A 19,751-nucleotide genomic window follows, 5' to 3' on the forward strand; every position below is an offset into this window, starting at 1 on the left:
CGTTTACTTTCGCGTTTACTTTCAAACAACAAACATGGAAGAAACTTACGAAGGCGCCGATTTGCGGTTCTTTGCAATAGCTATACCGCGCACACTTCGCACCCTAATCGACGTAGGTTGCACGTAAATACACGCGTCCCTCGATTTACGCGCCATTCTTTTCACGCGGTAAACTATAATTTACGCGATTTACGCGGTAGGTTTTATCGCGTCTTACGCACTTAATGCGATATATTATAAAAAATGTTAACTACTGTTAAACAAAACAGTAAAAAAAAAGCAATGGACGTTATGAACGAAATATTGCGAATGTTATGTTTGTACGTTACATGTTTGAATAATACGAAACCGTTATCGATATGTTGGATGTAATATTGATCGCCCGGAAAGCTCGTTCCGATTTTTAAGCAATTTAATAAAATAATAAATTTTCTTTAGCACCAGTCCCATCCGGGAAATTGTTTTCAAGCATTTCATGCTAAAAAAACGTTACTAAAGTATCTTTAAATATGCTCGTTGATCTTTAATTAAATACTACGCTGGTTAAATGCTGCTCGGGAGGTCCGTACCGATTTTTTAAGGAATTTGGTCAAAATAAAATATCGTACTGAATAGTTTTTCGTTGGAAAACCTGAAATGTTCCGGAAGAATGGAAAGTGGAAGAAAATCGCACCCATGTAAGTCGATAAATGTATATTGAATCGAAATGTAAATCGGAACGAACTATCCGGGCGATCTTTTGAATCTTTTCAAAATACGCGGCAAAAATACGCGGCAATTCAAACTGTATGCTTGTCAGAGCGTACCGTCGTCGATGTGTTAATTCAAGCGGCCGGAGAATATATTTTCCTACAATTCTTAAAAGCAACAAGTGTATACACACAGTAACTTATTCGGCGATGTTGAAACGCTGTGTGAAATAAGAATGAAAGCTCATTACGTTGCGCTAGTCGTCGTATGTGTACATATTTTTTCTTTCGTAACTATTTACGAAACAGACTTTATTTACGCGATTTTCGGTCGCTTAAAACGAATGCTCCGCGTAAATTGAGAGACGGTTGCACTTACATAAGTATGTACGTATGTATATATGCAGATTTGTAGATAACGCAAAGATGGAGATGTAGTTAGAGATGGAAAGAAGCGTGACGAGATAACACAGCGGCAAGGGAAGCATTGCTCACTCTATCGCTAACCGTCACGTGATGTTACATTCTTTTGTTTGTATATGCAACGCTTGCGGCCAATGCGCGTGCTTAAATTTACGACGTAAGCGTTGAGTCTGCGAAAAAGAACCAATCAGGGCCGCGCACCTTCCACAGCACCTTCTTTTCCATCTCTGCGCGCATACCCAAGTATCTATATACGTACATGTAAGTTTTTTACGATATTCTTTTATATAATATATAAATATATTTTTTACATAAGTTATAAATTTTATAAAAAGTATACTTTTATAAAGTATCGTAAATATTTTAACCGGTTAGCTGTTACGACCTCTTTGTAAAGTGTGTAGTACTTAAAATGTGTGGGGAAAAAGTAAGCGATGACGAGTACACTCGTCAAATACGGAGTATACGTGGCTGTTGTAACATAGAATTAACTTGTAATGATATGAATGTTTTATTTTTTAATTTCATTACCGCAATTTACTGCGATTACTAAATTGCAATTTAAACAGCATATTCTAAGTGTTTTTTACGCATGACGAGTATACTCGTCGTAGCACAAACTATTGCCATTTCTTCATGACGAGTGTACTCATCAATAACAGCTAACTGGTTAAATAGATTATTTGAAATAGATTTAGAGGCGGGCTGGAAATTAAAAGACAGAAGTTTCGAAAAAAATGTTCATGCTTTAAGGTTAGAACGCGTATTGTTTAGAATACAGAAATTAATTGTACAAGGAAAATTATTTGTTGGTATACCGATGGTCTACAGACTATAGACTATAGACTATAATATATAGACTATAGGCTATAATATAGCGTTGCAGTATTATGTCTCTGGACATAATTGGTGGAAAATCGGGACTCCTCGGTGGCGACAAATGCATATCGCATAAAATGTAGAACGTAAAGATCCCCATTGTATTTTCTATAACTCGGAGAAAGATATCATACGATTTGAACAGAACAGAAAGTAAGTTGTCGATATGCACTAGATGAAAATGCCGTAGAATTATTACACGATACAACTTTCTATCGAACGAGAGATAATTTCAAGCATTTTAATCGAACGTCACAACTATGTACGTATTAAAATTTTCCAAACGAGCCAATTTTCTAAAATTAAAATTTGTTAAAACGAATAAAAATTCTGAGAAGCTCAATTTACAATCTCGATCGAATGTTTAACACTAACCTTACGAGGTCCGGTCGAGCGACCAGTTTCGAAATTTAATTTCATCGTTATTTTCTTCGTTCACCTAACTTTATGTAAATCCTTATATTATCCGATTAATCGATTTCTCAATTTTTGTTAATATAAGAATTCACATAAAGTTAGATGAACGAAAGAAATAACGATGAATCTATAATTTTAAATTAGATTTTGAAACCGGTTATATGAAATGGACCTGGTAAGGTTAGTGTTACCAACCTACTGCTGCATCGATCGATGCGTCTGTAAAGAAGGATCGAATATAAAAAGAAAAAGCACTATCCAAGGTTTCTTGAATGATCGACGTTAATGCTGGCAAACATAACCGCATTTGATCGTAAACTGCACAGTTACCGCAAACAGGTGACCATAATCGGACGATTCGTCGACTTCTATTCGTTCATGGGAAATTTAAAGGAAGCAAAATGTTCGGGATGCATATATGGACGTATACGTATATACATATATGTAATAGGTAAAAAGGTTTAACTTAAAATGACTTAACTTGTAGTTTTCGATGTGTCCCGACCTAAGAAACGAATTTTAAAATGCAGCATCCACTGGTTCAAAAGTTACGCGTTCGTACTTGTATAAAATCGAGCACTTTTAGCGTATTTAACCGGTTACTTTGACGCCATATTGGCTTCTAGCCACGATTCGTGCAATGAGTCGTCGTTGATTGTAAATAAATGTCATCACACACACACACGAACACACACATGTATATCTGTATATATGTATATACGTATATCTCTATGATTACGCCAGTCAAACTAATTTCCGGCAACTTCGGTTCCGCGCTCATCTGCGCGACCAATCGAATGACGGCTAAAAGCCAATATGGCGCCAAAGTAATCCGTCAAGTGCACTAAAAATGTTCAACTTTAAATGGAGAATTTATCGCGTGGAAAGCTGCAAGATGGAAAGAAAGAGATGATAATTATAAATAGATAAATGAAAGTTTATTTCGGGAAAATGTATAGGATATTCAAGGCAGAGAGTAGCTACTTGTGAACGTTTCTAGTAGACTAAAATTACACGATACGTATGTAGTCGGTTGAAATGTACAGGGTGCAGCCGAATAACACGTACAAGCGGGCACGAAGTGATTCCTTATGAAAAAATAAGAACACAATATGGAATAAAATTTGTTCATTTAAGGCTTGATTTGCAAGAAAATCGAGTTTTAAAATTTATCAAGCATATTTTTACGTGGCTAATTCCGGACTAGACAGGGTTAAATAATCGACAGCAGGTCATTTTACGCGTGAAAATAAGTGGAAAATGCAGAATAAAATATTTCCTCGAGACACTTTGTTTCCGAAAAAATAAATTTGAAAAATTATCGTACGCGTGTAATTACTAGATCGATTCTTAACTAAACATGTTCGAACTCTGTTTTCTTGAAAATATAGCCTTGAACAGACAAGTTTTATTTTATATCTTCTACTTACTTTCGCTTCTATCGATAACATCTTATCGATCGTTTACTCATACCAGTCGGTAATTAACCATGTTCTTCAAGTATACTTGATAAATTTCCAAACTCGATTTTCTCGAAAACTAAGCCTTAAATGAACAAATATTATTCCATATTTCGTTCTTATTCTTTCATAATGAATCACCTCGTGCTCGGCCGTACCTTGTACGTATACGAGTTTATCGAAAATTAGTAAACTTCGATTGCTACGAATACTGTAGTGAACCAATGTAGCACGTAAATACACGTACGTATATCGATATTTAATGGATCAATGGTTTAATAAGGATTACTTTACGATGGTCGCGAGAAGTTGTAAGAAGAGATAAAACTTTCTTCCATATTTAGCGATTAGAATCGTATAGGATTAGGAAAATAATTCAATCACGATATGTATTCTCGCGCTTGTCACAGTTTTACCTGCTTATAGTCCAGTCGAGTTAAGCGTAAAACGGTCAATCGAGAAACAAATCGACGATAGTAGGAATGTTTTCGAAGATTTTTATAAGAATAAAAAAGAGTGGCAACGGATGCTCTCTAGTGGGAATTTTCCTTGGGGCTTCCTCCTTCATTCAGCTTCTCCTTCTCGTCTGTGTCGACGGTGAGTTGCGTAAGTTGTGTAGCTTCGTAAGCGGCGCTGGTTTTTCTGCCCGAGCGCAAATACATAGCGAAACAGGTGTCGTGTTTGCCAAAATTCTCACCGTCCTCGATAGTTTCAGGCATCGGCTGATTCACAGTCTCCGGCAGGTACAACGATAAGAAACCAGATACCAGGGCGACGAAACCGAAGAGTACCGCAGGCACTTTGGGATTCAGAGAGTCCAACAGCATTATCAACGGTGTGAGAGCTCCGCTGAAACGAGCGCACATAGAGCCTATTCCCAAGGCGGTATTTCTTACTACCGTAGGGAACAGTTCGGCCGTGTAGTTATAAATAACCGCGAAGGAGCCAGCTATGCAAGCTTTGCCGAACAGGACGATGGTTACGATTATGGTGGCAGCTGTATCAGTACCAGTCGGGATGCTGGAGGCGATTATACAGCACACGCCGCCGATCAACATGAACGTACTGACCAGGCATCTTCTTCCGGTACGGTCCATCAGGAAGCACATTAGCAAGTACGAAGGTAATTCCACCAAACCGCTGAGGAACAACATCAGAAATGGATTTCCAACGAGATTTCCTGCGTTCAACGACAACCCATAATAGACGATGGAATTGGCGAACCAATTCAGACATACGTTTAACGTTTTCTTTCGGAGATTGGGAGTCTTGAAGAGATCCAAGGCTCCGTAAGAACCTTGTTCCTCTTGATCCATCTGCCGTATCTTCCCTTCGCTGATCAATTTTCCCGTATCTATATCTACGTTTTTGCCATTCATCTTCAGACCTTTTCGTATGATAGTCAACGCCTCGCTGACGCGACCTTGAGCCCACAGCCAACGTGGAGATTCGTCCATGAGCCACCAGTGGCCGATAAGAAGTACGCTGTGAAGCCCGTAGACGATTTGCAGCCACGTTCTGTCCTTGATCACGGCACCCCAAACGGCTACTAGCATGAACCCAACGGCGAACGCCAGTTGAAACATTATTCCGCAAACGGTCCTCTTTGTTGCTCCGACCAGTTCCATCGTCAGGACGAATCCTGTTATGTAAGCGCCAGCCGAACCGAAGATACCGTATAGAAATCTGAGGACGAGGAAAACGTAGTACTTGTTCACCAAAGCTACGGTCACTCCGAAAACAAGTTGGGCAACAGCAGACACGTAGAATATTATCTTTCTGCCGTACTTGTCGGCCAAACTGCCCAGCGTTACGGCTCCGATAAACACGCCGAACATGTAGCAAGATTGCGCTGCTGCGCCCATCCATCGCTGCGAGCAAACGAAATTCCATTCCATTCCGCGCGACGATTGGAAGTACTCCGTGTCGTAGGTCCACGAATCGCACTCCTTCGTAACGTTGTTCGCGTCCAAATAGTGGCACGCGTCCACCGCTCGGGGAACGTCGTCGAACGCGATAGAGGAGTTCCATGTTGAAGATGTGAAATTGAACGATTCTGTCGGAAACGTGGACCGCGGAACGTTGCACGTGTGCGGTGGCACTGCAGCGACTGTGAGTAAGGTCAGCATATGCAGACCGGCTGTCAATGCGCCGAGAATGTGCAAACAGAATTGCCAGCATTGGTATTTACCAAATTCGCCGAGATGCATCATCAGCTCCTCGAGATTTTTATCTACGCTCGCCATCTTTCGTCTTTCGTCTTGGCAAACTTGTTTCTCCAGTCGTCTTCTCGTTAGCCGACCTCTCTGTCTAACCGCGATTCGCGTTAAAATCGCCTTGATTTTATTTCTTTCCCAATGTCCATCAGCTTTTAATTATCTGCCCTTTTAGCATTTCCAACTCATTTCTAAGGCGTGTTCAACGTATCGTTTGTCGATCTAATTTCGCTATCGAAATTTCGCTGCTTTTCTCTTTCGCTATTTCGATATTCTCGCAATGTTCCTTATCGCAAATCCTTTCTTCCGTTTGGAAAATATTTTACTCGTCCGCCGACTGGTTAGTTACTTGAAACGAGACGGCACGAATTCAGGACAGAGTCAAAAGTAACGTAACAGCGTAGACTGCGTGTGAACTGCACTGTTCTAATGCCCACGGAGAACTGGATAACCGACTAGAATTACCAGCGTGAACAGCCGCTGAACGGATTCGTCGCATCCGGAGAATGCGTTGCACTCGTTTTTTGCAAAATTCAGGACTCTCTTGGCACCGTTACCACCTATTTTCCTCCTTAAGCGCTTCACCTGATGTCGATTCCGTGAATTTTACGTCGTAACATCTGCCACAGATTGTTCTGAAAATAAATGCGAGATAAATACGTATGCGTAATTATTACGTTTGAAACGCGCCTTTACATGTGGGTAATATGTAGTATGATTTCATAATCGTTTTAGAAAATCGATAATTAGTTATAATTAACTATAATTAAATTATCGATAACCGATCGATTACGGAGCGAGTATTCTGAAAATAAATGCCACATAAATAAGCATAAGTTTGATAATTACACGTTCAAACATACGCTTTTAGAATCAGATTTCGTTCTATAATCCTTCTAGAAAATTACAGATTTAAAGGGGGATTTGTCTTTTACTGAGACAATAATCGAAATATAATCTAATATGCAGATAAAATAGTATTCGATATGCAGCGTGTAACTTTCATATAGAGATACGTTAGAAAGTCAACGCGGTACCTACTAACACGAATAGGATTCCTCTTGTTCACTTATGAAGTTTCCTCTTTTTCTTTACTTCGTATCGTTACAATTAGCATCGTGTGTGTGTATAATCGACATAAGTCTGCGAAACTGTTCCGTTTCAATTAAATTTTCATTATAGACCCGAATGAAAAAAGTGATAGAGAAAGTGAACTTTACTATTTCCTATTACTATTACCTTCGCGACAACTAACTAAAAAGACTTGTCGAAAAGAATGCAAGTTGCCGATCTTAAAAAAGTTATTCCGCTTTTGTCCGAATAATATACATAGCTACGTACGTACTTGCATACATGTATACAATTTTTCGTATTTTTATTCTCGAGTGAAACGCAACACGGGAAAATACGTATATCGTAAAACCTCTCGCAGCACGTACTGTATCAGACTGAAAGTTATAGTCTTGATAGTTTGTATGCTCAATGCCTTATCGCTGGTATACCACGTATACGGTATGGATATCGTCGATTTCTGTGGCTACAAGCTACGAGTCGCGAGATCGATTATCTTACCAGTTTCGAAATCGGATAATATCATTCGATGATAGCTTTTCCCCTAAATAAACTTCGACGCGTAAATTGTTCGAGCTAAAGGTACGGACGCGTCACGGTATCCCGTATTGCCTTGTTGGCTATTTTTGAATTCCCATGGCCTTGCTTTCTATCGTGCTTCTGACCTTTTTGCACTCTTTCAGATCTACGTGTTACGATAATACATAGAGCGTGTACTCTATTTGCAATTTATTAACTAACGTTCATCTGTGCTGTGCATATTACAAATAGAATACAAAGATAAAGATAACGAAGATTTCGATGAAATACTTTCTCCACAGTGAATCCACGGTTGTGTTTATCTTTTTTCTTTTTTCTTTTTTTTTTTTTTTTTTGACGGTACCAGTGAATAACTTCCTTTTCCATTATGTTATACGTACAATATTTTCATTCACGTATTAATTTAAATTAATTATGTATTAAGTAATTACGCGTTTAGCTCTTCCTTTATTCATTCTTTACTTTGCTTTATTTTATTTTTAACAAGTAAACGTTACTTACAACTAGAAAATTAATGAAGCATTTTCTGGTAACAATTGTTACTTCATTATTACGAACAGTTGAATTATTATTTGGATATACATATGTACATGTACGGCAAAAGAAACGTGATAAATTGCGCATTTTTCTTTGACTTCGTTTGATAAGAGAATAATTTTAAAATTCCATATGCTATCGTCGATCCTATGAGTGTACCTGTTACTTAATTAATTTATTTTTATTCTCTTATATATTTTCCCACTAAATATGTATACTTACATATGTATGTGTGTCTGTCACTTTCACGAATATTTCAGAAATATCGATTCTTATAACGTTAACTATGTTATTGTTTTTAAAATACTGTTTTAAATTGTAAACTAAGTACACTGGAAAAAATCAGAAAATCGACACAAGCGAATTTATCATATTTTTTTCTGTGTCCATAAATATATGTATTATTTCTCGTATGTGTTGTATGTTCAGGGTTAAAGGTTTTTCAGATTTAAGATTTAAGATAAATAATGTTATAACTTTGAGTTAGAGTTTTAACGTTACTTAAAGAAGCTATAAAACGAATTACTTGATAAATAACAAACGATTCGCTAGTAGAATTTGTACTTTTCGAGATTATATTAGGTTGTACCAAAAGATTCTTTTATTTTAAAAGGAAATAATATTATTTCATTGAATTGTGTACCATTTATTTTATAGCAGTAGAACGACGTTATATTATTTTATTTAATTATGTACGATCTATTCTGTTGTAGTAGAACAACGTTATATTATTTTATTGAATTATGTACGATTCACCTTATTGTAGTGGAATAACATTATAATATTTTACTTAATTATGTGCGATCCATTTTATTGTAGTAGAGCAACGTTATATTATTTTATTTAATTATGTACAATCCATTCTGTATTATATAACGTTATGTTATTTTATTGAATTATGTACAATTCACTTTATTGTAGTAGAACAACATTGTAATATTTTATTGAATTATATACGATTCACTATGTGGTAGTAGAACAACATGGATCATACATGATTCAATAAAATAATATAAAACAAAAAATATCATGCATCTATTATTTCCTTACGAAAGGAAAGAAACTTTTAGGACAACCCAATATGATTATGCCTAATGTGACAGATATAAAAGGAGTATTTAAAATTGGCACTCGTGTACCTATACACTTACCAACTATGGTATTTTTGTCACCACGTTGTTTATCAACTATGCTGTCCTTTCGTAGTATTGCAGTCGCGCCTAGGTAATAGCACAATCAACGAAATATCAATCGATCGTCGCGTTTCGTCGCGTAGCGATAAAGTTAGAGGTAGCACAAAGAAATTGATTGTTCGATAGTCAATATATATTCCTTATCAGGATGCAACGAACCTGTCCAATGTTTTCAATTGAACTCGCACGCTAGAAGTGGAAGTGAAACGAATCGAACGTCGTTTGAATTTCGTATAAATTATCATTTTGATATTATGCGTGTAACATACATTATGGCATTGTTGCGTGTTGCTTCAATATCAAAACTATCGAACTTGTTTACAATCAAAACAGAATGAATTCGATTTTTTATTCTTCATTGTACTAAAAACGCGTGGGTGCTTTTCGCAAAATATCACAAGGTTATTCGAAGAACTTAACTTTCTTCCGACAAACAGAAACCTATATCGTTTCCTGCAAATTTTTTATTCTGTTTGAGATAAAAAAAGGGAAACTCATTATATTTAGTATTTCACGTTTGTACGAAATTCTTTAGCTTCGCGATTCATAAAGCAGAAAATAGAAAATGTATAAATATGAAGCAATCTTATGTCGTAACGTTAGTAGGAGATGGGAAAATTATTATTTATTATAATAGTATATATTTGATATTTTAATCAGTTAGCTGTTGCGGTCTCTTTGAAAAGTGTATCTAGTACGTGTCGCAAGAAGTAAGCGATGACGAGTATACTCGTCAAGCACGGGGTACGTGTGGCTGTTACAATATAGAATTAAATTGTAACGAAATGATTGTTTTAATCTTTTTTACGTATGACGAGTATACTCGTCGCAATACAAAATAGTGCCATTTCTTCGTGACGAGTATACTCGTCGAAGTATACTGAGTAAACACACAGGTAAACGTAATAAAATACAATAAACTGGGCAAATATATTCTCCAGTGCTTCCTAGGTAAATTAACAGACAGATACGAGAAAATCCAAATTAGTTTATCATATTAAGTTGATAACAGTAAGTTTTGTAGTTGAACTTGTTGATTGGTCGACCAATTTCCGAAGTTTGTGTTTGCGAAATCGCACAATTCTCAATAATTTGTTCAACACTTTCGGCCAAAAAATTTAATCATATCATACTTATTACGTTATATTTCAATTGTTATCGGGCAATACATGGCAAAATATTCATCCAATTTGTAAGGAGACAAGATTGCACAAACAATTCGAGCATACCCAATATAACGGGGAAAATAACCAATTCAGTTTGTAAAAATGAATACATTATACGGAGAATAAAAAGAAAATAATCCAATTTTTCTTCGTAAAATGCATAGCAGTTTTACTGGCGATATAAAGTAAACATACCACTAAATAACATTTTCATTGATTCTTACTAAAATTTGGATTTTTTACAGTAATTGGGAATATTTTATTTTATACGACGAAACAAAGCTTTTGTTTGATGTGTATATTCATCAAACGCGGTTGACTGGTTAAATGGGCTTAACGCTAACACCGAACAAAACCAATGCATTCACATTTAAAACAAAGCTTCCACTGTCTGCGATGAATAGAACAAAGCGGTATTAAAACGTTCCTCTATGTGTATATTATTATAAACGTAAAAAACAGATAGGACGATAGAAAATATTAGACGCGTCTAATAAACCTACTACGATAAATATGTACCACCTACGACAAACTATAATTTAGACTATCTTTTATTTTATTCTCTCTTGTAAATCATTAAATATTAGAACCCAGAATTTCAATTATCTCGTCGAATTATCGAATATATAATTAAATATATATACGGCTGTGTATTCATTTGAAGAAGAGATATTTATCGAAATAAAGAGAAACTTACATTTTCGAAAGGATTTCGGCCACACGGCTATTGTTTGCGCTAGTTGTTTACTGACACGAATCAAGTCGAATGATGGTCAATTGAACGACGCGCGGTGCTGCGCCGCCAGTTTTTCAAGCTCGTTGTCGTGACCCCTTCTCCAATTATGAAACGTCTTCAATTTTAGCCTCGGGATTAATTGCTAGAAAGACGAAGGTACACCGTTTTCGTGGCACGAGTTGCGGGACGATTGTTGCATCGAGATCGAGATGTATCTTATGACTGACGTGTACGACTTGCCGGCATATACTGGAAATAAACTGGAGCAAACCGTTACGAAAGATTTACGCGTTCCACCACGTGCGATTATTCCGCCTTGCTCCTCGAGTACCTACTTTAAACACAGAAATATTTGTCTAGAGCAATTTATAAGTTTGTCGGGGGAAAGATTGAATGCTGTGTCGTAATGCTCCGATCGGAAGAATATTAAATTCCTTATTAAGAATATTACATTGTTAATTAATAGTAAATTCGTTATTAATACATCTCTATATCGTAGAGTTGATAATTGCTAGATACCAAGCTACGGAATTCAACCTTCTCTTTACTCTTTGTAGTTGCGTATTTCTATGGCATTATCGTCGAATACCGTAGTTTCTTCGTATTGCTATATAGCTGTTTTTATGTAAGATAACATTTTTCGAGATTTTAAATTGCAAATTATCATTTCTTTTATTTTCTTATTATTTTTATTCGTCTCTAGGTAATTGCTAGATACCAAGCTACGGAATTCAAGCTTCTCTTTACTCTTTGTAGTTGCGTATTTCTATGGCATTATCGTCGAATACCGTAGTTTCTTCGTATTTCTATATAGCTGTTTTTATGTAAGTTAACATTTTTTTGAGATTTTAAATTGTAAATTATCATTTCTTTTATTTTCTTATTATTTTTATTCGTCTCTAGGTAATTGCTAGATACCAAGCTACGGAATTCAACCTTCTCTTTACTCTTTGTAGTTGCGTATTTCTATGGCATTATCGTCGAATACCGTAGTTTCTTCGTATTTCTATATAGCTGTTTTTATGTAAGTTAACATTTTTCGAGATTTTAAATTGTAAATTATCATTTCTTTTATTTTCTTATTATTTTTATTCGTCTCTGTATGGTACAGTTGGTAATTGCCAGATACCAAGCTACGGAATTCTACCTCCTCTTTACTCTTTGTAGTTGCGTATTTCTATGGCATTATCGTCAAATACCGTAGTTTCTTCGTATTTCTATATAGCTGTTTTTATGTAAGTTAACATTTTTTTGAGATTTTAAATTGTAAATTATCATTTCTTTTATTTTCCTATTATTTCTACATAGCTAACTTATATAACTGTTTTGGTGTTATATTTGTTATATTGTCACAAGACAGGTCCTTAGAATCGAATATGTAATATAGTATAAAGTACATAAATATAAAGTACATGATCTAGGTCGTTAGATCTAAAAAAGAAGACACAACATATGAAAGGACCTATTTAATTGCGAATAGTATGTACCGTGTGTAACGTTATAAAGTGAGACAGTGAAAGTGAGGTATAATAAACTTTTTGTCATAGCCAATTGAATTCATATATGCATCTTCTGAGAAGCGAAACTGCTTGAATATCTAATTGTTGGAAAATACTTTCTCGGCAAACTCTTAGCTACAGGAATAAATTCATAAATAGATGTTGTTATACTTGCATTCGGCACTTCATATATTTTTATATTAATTATAACTTAACAATAACGTATCGCCTCATAGGACATTTATCTAAACGTTCCAAGTAAAGATTTTCAAACTGCGTTTTACTGTTTGCTAAATTTCTTGACACGAAAATTACTTTTAAAATTTGAACAAAACCTTCCATTTTTCAAACTAACAAAAAAGATATCACGTTGCGTGCATTTTATCTTAACTGCTGATGGTCATGATTTAATTATAATTATCTTTCGATATTACGTGTACTTTGAACGAAATATTTTCAATTATCTGATGACGGATCATAATTTAACATCAATTCCGCTTCGCCTGTTACCAGCCGAACAGATTCGATGTGTTTCGATAACACAGCTAACGTGCAAGTGCTTGTAATTTTGATCGCGATCGTAATCTACTAGTGTAACAGCGTATCCTATAGTAATACTAGTAAGTAGTTCGATAATAATCACACACGCAGAAATAAGCAGACAAATATACACTGTGTCGGAGTGGTTCGTTACACAGCCACTGAGTAAACACGAGCAAAACAGGGAATACACCCGTTTTACTTCAACACGTAGGCGTAGCAACATTTGTTATACAAATTCAGATGTCAAACAACGAATGCAAATAGAAGAAAAGATAGCATGGAAGTAGATAGAAAGAAGAAAAAAAAAGGTAATTACATATTCACAATTACCTCATCGATTTCCATTTCCATTCTCCATCAATACGTTGCAAAGATCAACGTTTTCAACAACTTTTTCCTATACGTATAACTCTGCTTGACCTTAGTTTCCGAGATGTTCGATTAGTCAAATGGTTAGAAAGGAAGAATTACGCCATAATTTCTTGCAAACGTGTGGCAATAATTCTCGAAAGGGAAAGTGATTGTTTGATAGTGTAGTGTTAGCTATTGTTAGCTATTCATCGTTTATGTAATAATTTAACTTTGCATTAAATACATACGATCGTTGGTCGAAGCAACGAGCGGTATAGAAATATACATTAAAAATCTTGCATAATTGCGCGTTATCGATTTAGGTTTTATTATATTGCTATATTATCGAATCGATGACAGATGCGATTCAAAAATGAGAATATCTATGTGTGATCGATTAAGTAATTATTACGTGTTATTACTTGCTACTAAAATGGATGTGAACGTTTTGTAATACTCGAAAGATACGATGTTAATTTAGACATAAAATTAATCGATATTTTGCATCTTCTATATCGATTGGAGGATCAATGTTTGATATGCTTTCATTTTTTTCGTTGTAATAAATACAACGAGTACCTATTGCAGTTTAAATATTCAAATGCGTATTTTATTACGTATATTCTTTTTTCTAATGATTGAAATAAAGAATTTCTAACGATGGACATTTTCTTCGTGTTACTCTGTTAATGTGACTGTAATTACCAAGCTATTGAATTCACTTCGATACCAAGTAGCAGATATACTAAATGTTAAAAGTATATACGTACGTGGTGATTTTCGTGAAAGATGGGGTAACCTCGAAAAGATCGAAACCTTTCAATGTGTTTTTAAGGATACTTCGTTACTCGAGGAAAAACAATTTAGTATTTTTTTCTTCTCTTTTTTAATGTTACCTCGACGTCTTAATGTCACTATCGAGTCACGGTCATTGGCATTATACGTAGAAAAAAACGTAAACTTGCAAGTTACGACGAATTATCTTATTGGTATGTTTAATAAATGTAAAAAGTAGGTACATAATAAGCTTCGGTCGACTGATACCTTTTATTTTCGGCTTCCATACATTAACCTCCGTTAAGCTTCATTTAAATATCTGATAAGATATGCAATTGAATTTCTCAACATTGAATTCTTCCTACGTTAATAATTCGTTGTTCAATTTTGATTTGTATTTTAAAATTGAAAGAACACTGAGCATCTGTCTTAGAATGCTTTAAATTGCATTTTTCTGTCTCTTTAGATCTCTGACTGACATGTTTAAGGATATTTTTATTTTCAATGACAAAAATTAACAAGATCTCTCAATATAAAGTCTATTATATAAATCAAATATGTAAGAAAATTCGATACGCGTATAAAATTCTACTGTAAAATGTAGGTATACTAAAAATAGTCAAATTCGATATCTACATAAAATTCTAATATATCGGATATACATTTACTTGGAAATCGTAGTATAATTTGAATGGATAATAATTTACAGAAATAATGTTCTATATGTTACATCGTATATACATATGTATTTGTTTTAAGGTTATTAATAATCGATAAAAATAATTGATTAGGATAAAGAAGATTATTTAAACTGTGCTACGTATAAATGAAATGAATTTACAGTAAAATGTAAATTACAATAAATCATAAATTACAAATCGAAAAATACGATCGATTGATTAAACGAAGTCCTTAAGAACTCGAACGATTCAACGAATAAATATTTCATAATAATCGTAATAATCTATTGTAATTTGTTACATAATAATTAGTCTATACACAAATGTTTTACATCTTTTGAATATCTCCTAGAACGTTTAGAAATATGTATTTGAGATGATCTATAGATATAGATAGCGGTAAAGTGGTAAATGATTTGCGACTGCGATAGCAACACGACGCTTTCTATCCTGCGTGTAGTTGCCCAGAAAACAAAACGATTACTATCTTGGTGTGGATAATCTTGTAAGAAGGCCGTAAGGCCATAGCCACGTATCGAGATCTCAGGATAGTTGTCAAGTAGGGAATATACATATATTTGCAGAAGGGGACTAAACGACGAAATCGAATCACCGGATGAAAGCAAAAAGATGTTAACCGATACATAATGCCTGACACTGGCGATATTGCAGCGAGATTGCATCGTATCGCGTCGCTTGCGTGTTAACGCAATTCCGAAAATTAATTTGCCATTTTCTTCAACATTTTATTTAATTTCAATAATATTTTTCATGTTTCACATTCGAATTACTTGATTAATTCTATTAATTTCGTATACTAAAATTATCAATTTACGTATATATATTGTACTATGAAAAAATTAAAATAATAATCTTTGAAAAATTCTCATATTTGTAACAGAATAAAATGTTCTCAAGAAGCATATCGTGTTACAATATTTTTAAAAAGTTGTTTGCCAGATAATAAAGCGAAAATGATAATCATGGGAATGCAAAATTCTTCTGATCTATCAAAACATGGAGCATTTTTTCTATATTTTATATATCTTATGTTCTATATATCTTACAAAATATTTTGTAAAAATACCGATATACAAATAATGTAGATCCTCCAAGTGCGAGCAAAGATGTGAAAGAAAATTCAGCTCTTAAATTCGAAGGAAAAGTCAAAGTTCTAACAAAGAGACAGAATCACCGTCATGTAACCGTCACATGGTCGTCTTATCTCTCTGCTTAAGCCCGGGTCAAACGAGCAAAATGCCAGCTGAGAAGAAGGAAGAGAAACAAAGAAACATCCGTCATTTTGACGCTCGTCTGACCCAGGCCTTACTTCTGCTCGTACAGTTCTCTCTCAATTAACAGACTGCAGAAAAATTATTAATTAAGCGATATTATGAAATATTTTTATGTATATGTATCATTATAAATAAAAATATTCGATTATTAAACTTGTTTCTTTTACTATTTACCAATATGTTCTTTAGAAATAGACATTTCAAATGTCTTATATCAAATACGTGTTGAATGTCTGGAACGGATTAATTCAATTTACGTTATTTCAAATGCATTGAACTGATCAATGTTCGAACAACTGAAAATCGACCCGCCTCCTGGATCGAATTGTGAACTTGAACTTGGAGAGATTACTATATAGCATGTACATTGTAAATTGTAAGTTATTTTTTACAACTGAAAAACTATGAGGTTGTTCCAATAGAACAAAATGGATCATACATAATTCAATAAAATAATATAAAACAAAAAATGATGTGCGTCTATTATTTCCTTGTAAAACGACAAAAACCTTTGGGACAACCTAATACCATCGAAGTACATTTCGATTGTATGAATCGTCTATTCTCAGAATCCATATTGCATCGTCGTTATCAGCACCAGTTCTTGGAACCAGAATGATTATTATTTTAAAAAATAAACTATCTTAACATTAACTGTGTCGAATTACTATTTCTTGTTACTGATGTATATATCTGTTTCTTTTTTATTCATCTAAAAGGAGATGTGTATCTACATACGTAAACCTAACCCCAATCTACATACTACAGATGTAATAAATGTTTTTCTTCAAAGTATTTCTCCAAGAATTAATTAATATTTTGCATAATGTGTACTACATTTCAAGTTACAGCAGTAATACTCTTGTATTCAATAAATAATTTTAAGCTTCATTCCTATAGTTGTCAACTAGCTAAGTACATGGTGCACGTTTCATTATTCAAACTTGTTCGATATTATTCGAATAATTCGATCTTCCGAACCACCTCGGTTCCGATTGACTCGGATAATTGACCCTTTACTGTGCTAGATAATAATTAATAATAATTTTTAAACTAATATATTAATAGATAATCAAGCATAAAATGTAGAATTGTCTAAGATGAAATAAGTGGTATAACATTCAATTACTTTATGCCATTTTAAGAGCTTATTATAATAAATATACATATAGAAAAATCATAGAGAATAATACGTATATTGTAAAAGAATTATACCATAGATAATTATAATTGCAAAATTGGGAATATCAATTACTTATTACAGAAAAATGCAACGAAATTCTACATAACCAAACAAATATACACTTTATTTGAATTAGCTTTATCAGTTATCGGTATTTGTAAAAATGAAAGAAAAGTAAAAAAGTTGCTCCAGTAAACTTCAGAACTGATATAAAATTGCATAAACGCTGTAGTTTATTAAAAACAAAAAGAATTGAAGAATCACTCATAAAAGATAATCAGTAAAAAATTAGTTTTTAAAATAAATTCCTAGTCAATTAGAACTCGTAAAAATATAAAAAATATTTTCTTTGAAATATACCCAGCTTTATCACTCGACAGGAAACGTCAATTTGTGATAGCAAGAGTAAAAACCGGCCATACAAGCTCTCTATGTAAGTTTATATCCTTTAATGCAATAGAAAAAATCCGGCAATAATTCAGATGTCACATAAAATAAAGTTAATTCTGATGAGTATATCATTATATGTATTTTCTTTTCTTTTTAATATTGTAGTTTTTAAAATACAATTATATAATTTAATTACATTGTTATATAATTCAATATGAATATTTTTATTATATTGCAGCAGGCGGCTCTCTAAAATAAATTTAGATTTGATCTATAATCGTGCAAACATCTTACTGTTCTTTAAATATAGAAATGTATTATAATGTATTAAACTGTTCCTAAAATTGCTAATATAAATGGTAATGAATCAATATCATTATCGATAAATTTTTCCATTTAAACATGATTTCAAAATAATAATACATAAATATATCATTTGTATGTATGTTTTATGGATTATGCTTTACAGATAATTCCCGAATTGGTAGCTTATTTTAAAAATTCTTTATTTAAATGCTAACACATCAATGTGGTTGGTAGTAATTCTTTTATGTAACCACGGAGATGATATAAGCTCATAATAAATTAATTAATAATTATTATTAAGAATTAATAATAAATAAATACACAATTTTATAGATATTTTATAGATAACATTAAGCAGGTAATTCTACAAATAGCATCTTGGTTATCTTTTTACTTGATAAAGTATGATCTCTCAATTTGCATAGCAAGCTTGTTCTCTAAGGACGGCTACGAACGAGTCTCGATCAATTTAGTCGACTCATTTGTAGCCGCCGTAAAAGCGGAAATTGGAAAGTTAGATAACCCATAAAATCCTTTACGATTTCCGAACGTGTCAACAAGCCTGTTCTATGCCAAACAAAAGGAGAGGGAGAAAAAGGGGAGAGAACTTGTAACGGGCTGGACTGAAATATGTACAAATGGTACAACAGTATTTTCTTCTCATCGACTGGAAAAAATCCAACGAATCTGGCATTAAGAGCCTGTCTTAATGAAGATCGATCTGGGAGAATATTGGATTTTTAAACGGGTCCTCCCGTTCGAACTGTGATTCCGACCGAGCTAATCCAATAAGCTTAAACGGATTTCGAAGTTGCATCGTGAATATACTACAAAATACTGTATCTCTTTTCATCGAACAAATGTCTGTTCAGTGTCAAAGAACTAGTGCTGAGAAGAATATTAAAAAGTAACCACTAGTGTGCAAGATAGATTTGTTCGTTAAAATATCGACAAGGGAGAGAGAGAGAGAGAGAGAGAGAGAGAGAGAGAGACCTTCATATTGTAACTTAAAACTTCACTAACGAATCAACCTGGTGCCGAAACTCATTATGCAACTCTATTTTATATATTCATATCGTTGGTAATGTTTATTATCGTGGATCGTCTGCGTTCGTAATTCGCGTCGTCCAATCGTTCTCTAGTTTTGATCGCTTATTCGTTATCTCGTTATTTCGATGTATCGTTAGAGAGGTTACTGAAGTGAAAATTACTGTGAAAATACGTGCTACTTACCGTGGTTTAGGTAAATGGTACAGTTTGAAGAGAAAGATAGCAGAGATCGAAGCACGACAATGATTGACAGCCGAAAGTACAACGTCAGTCTGCCTAACGAATCTAAGTCCTCGAAGCGCTCTGGTGAACGAATCGTGTACTTCTTATTAAAAGATAATGAAGGCATG

At 34.1% G+C, this 19,751-nt stretch overlaps 1 protein-coding gene across 8 annotated transcripts; it reads right to left on the reverse strand.

Annotated features, from left to right (window-relative positions):
* Nucleotides 1–1,390: 1,390 nt before the first annotated feature.
* On the reverse strand, nucleotides 1,391–19,726 carry LOC122569669 (organic cation transporter protein). Of its 8 annotated transcripts, none has more exons than XR_006317537.1 (3): nucleotides 11,289–16,760; nucleotides 2,604–6,719; nucleotides 1,391–2,366 (listed from the first exon to the last, which is right to left on the reverse strand). XR_006317537.1 is itself a non-coding variant. In XM_043731063.1 (3 exons), exon 3 carries the CDS (start codon nucleotides 6,112–6,114, stop codon nucleotides 4,402–4,404), a length of 1,713 nt encoding a protein of 570 aa, XP_043586998.1. In that variant the 5' UTR covers nucleotides 6,115–6,719; nucleotides 11,289–11,661; nucleotides 19,585–19,697; the 3' UTR covers nucleotides 1,391–4,401. The 8 variants fall into 8 exon arrangements, 7 of the variants coding, with proteins under 7 accessions (XP_043586998.1, XP_043586997.1, XP_043587002.1 ...); XM_043731063.1 differs by adding an exon at nucleotides 19,585–19,697 and having other exon boundaries at nucleotides 1,391–6,719; nucleotides 11,289–11,661; XM_043731062.1 differs by adding an exon at nucleotides 19,585–19,682 and having other exon boundaries at nucleotides 1,391–6,719; nucleotides 11,289–11,658.
* Between the last annotated feature and the right edge of the window lie 25 nt (nucleotides 19,727–19,751).

Source organism: Bombus pyrosoma, linkage group LG7 (genome assembly GCF_014825855.1).
Source record: "Bombus pyrosoma isolate SC7728 linkage group LG7, ASM1482585v1, whole genome shotgun sequence".
Classification (NCBI taxonomy): Eukaryota; Metazoa; Arthropoda; class Insecta; order Hymenoptera; family Apidae; genus Bombus; species Bombus pyrosoma.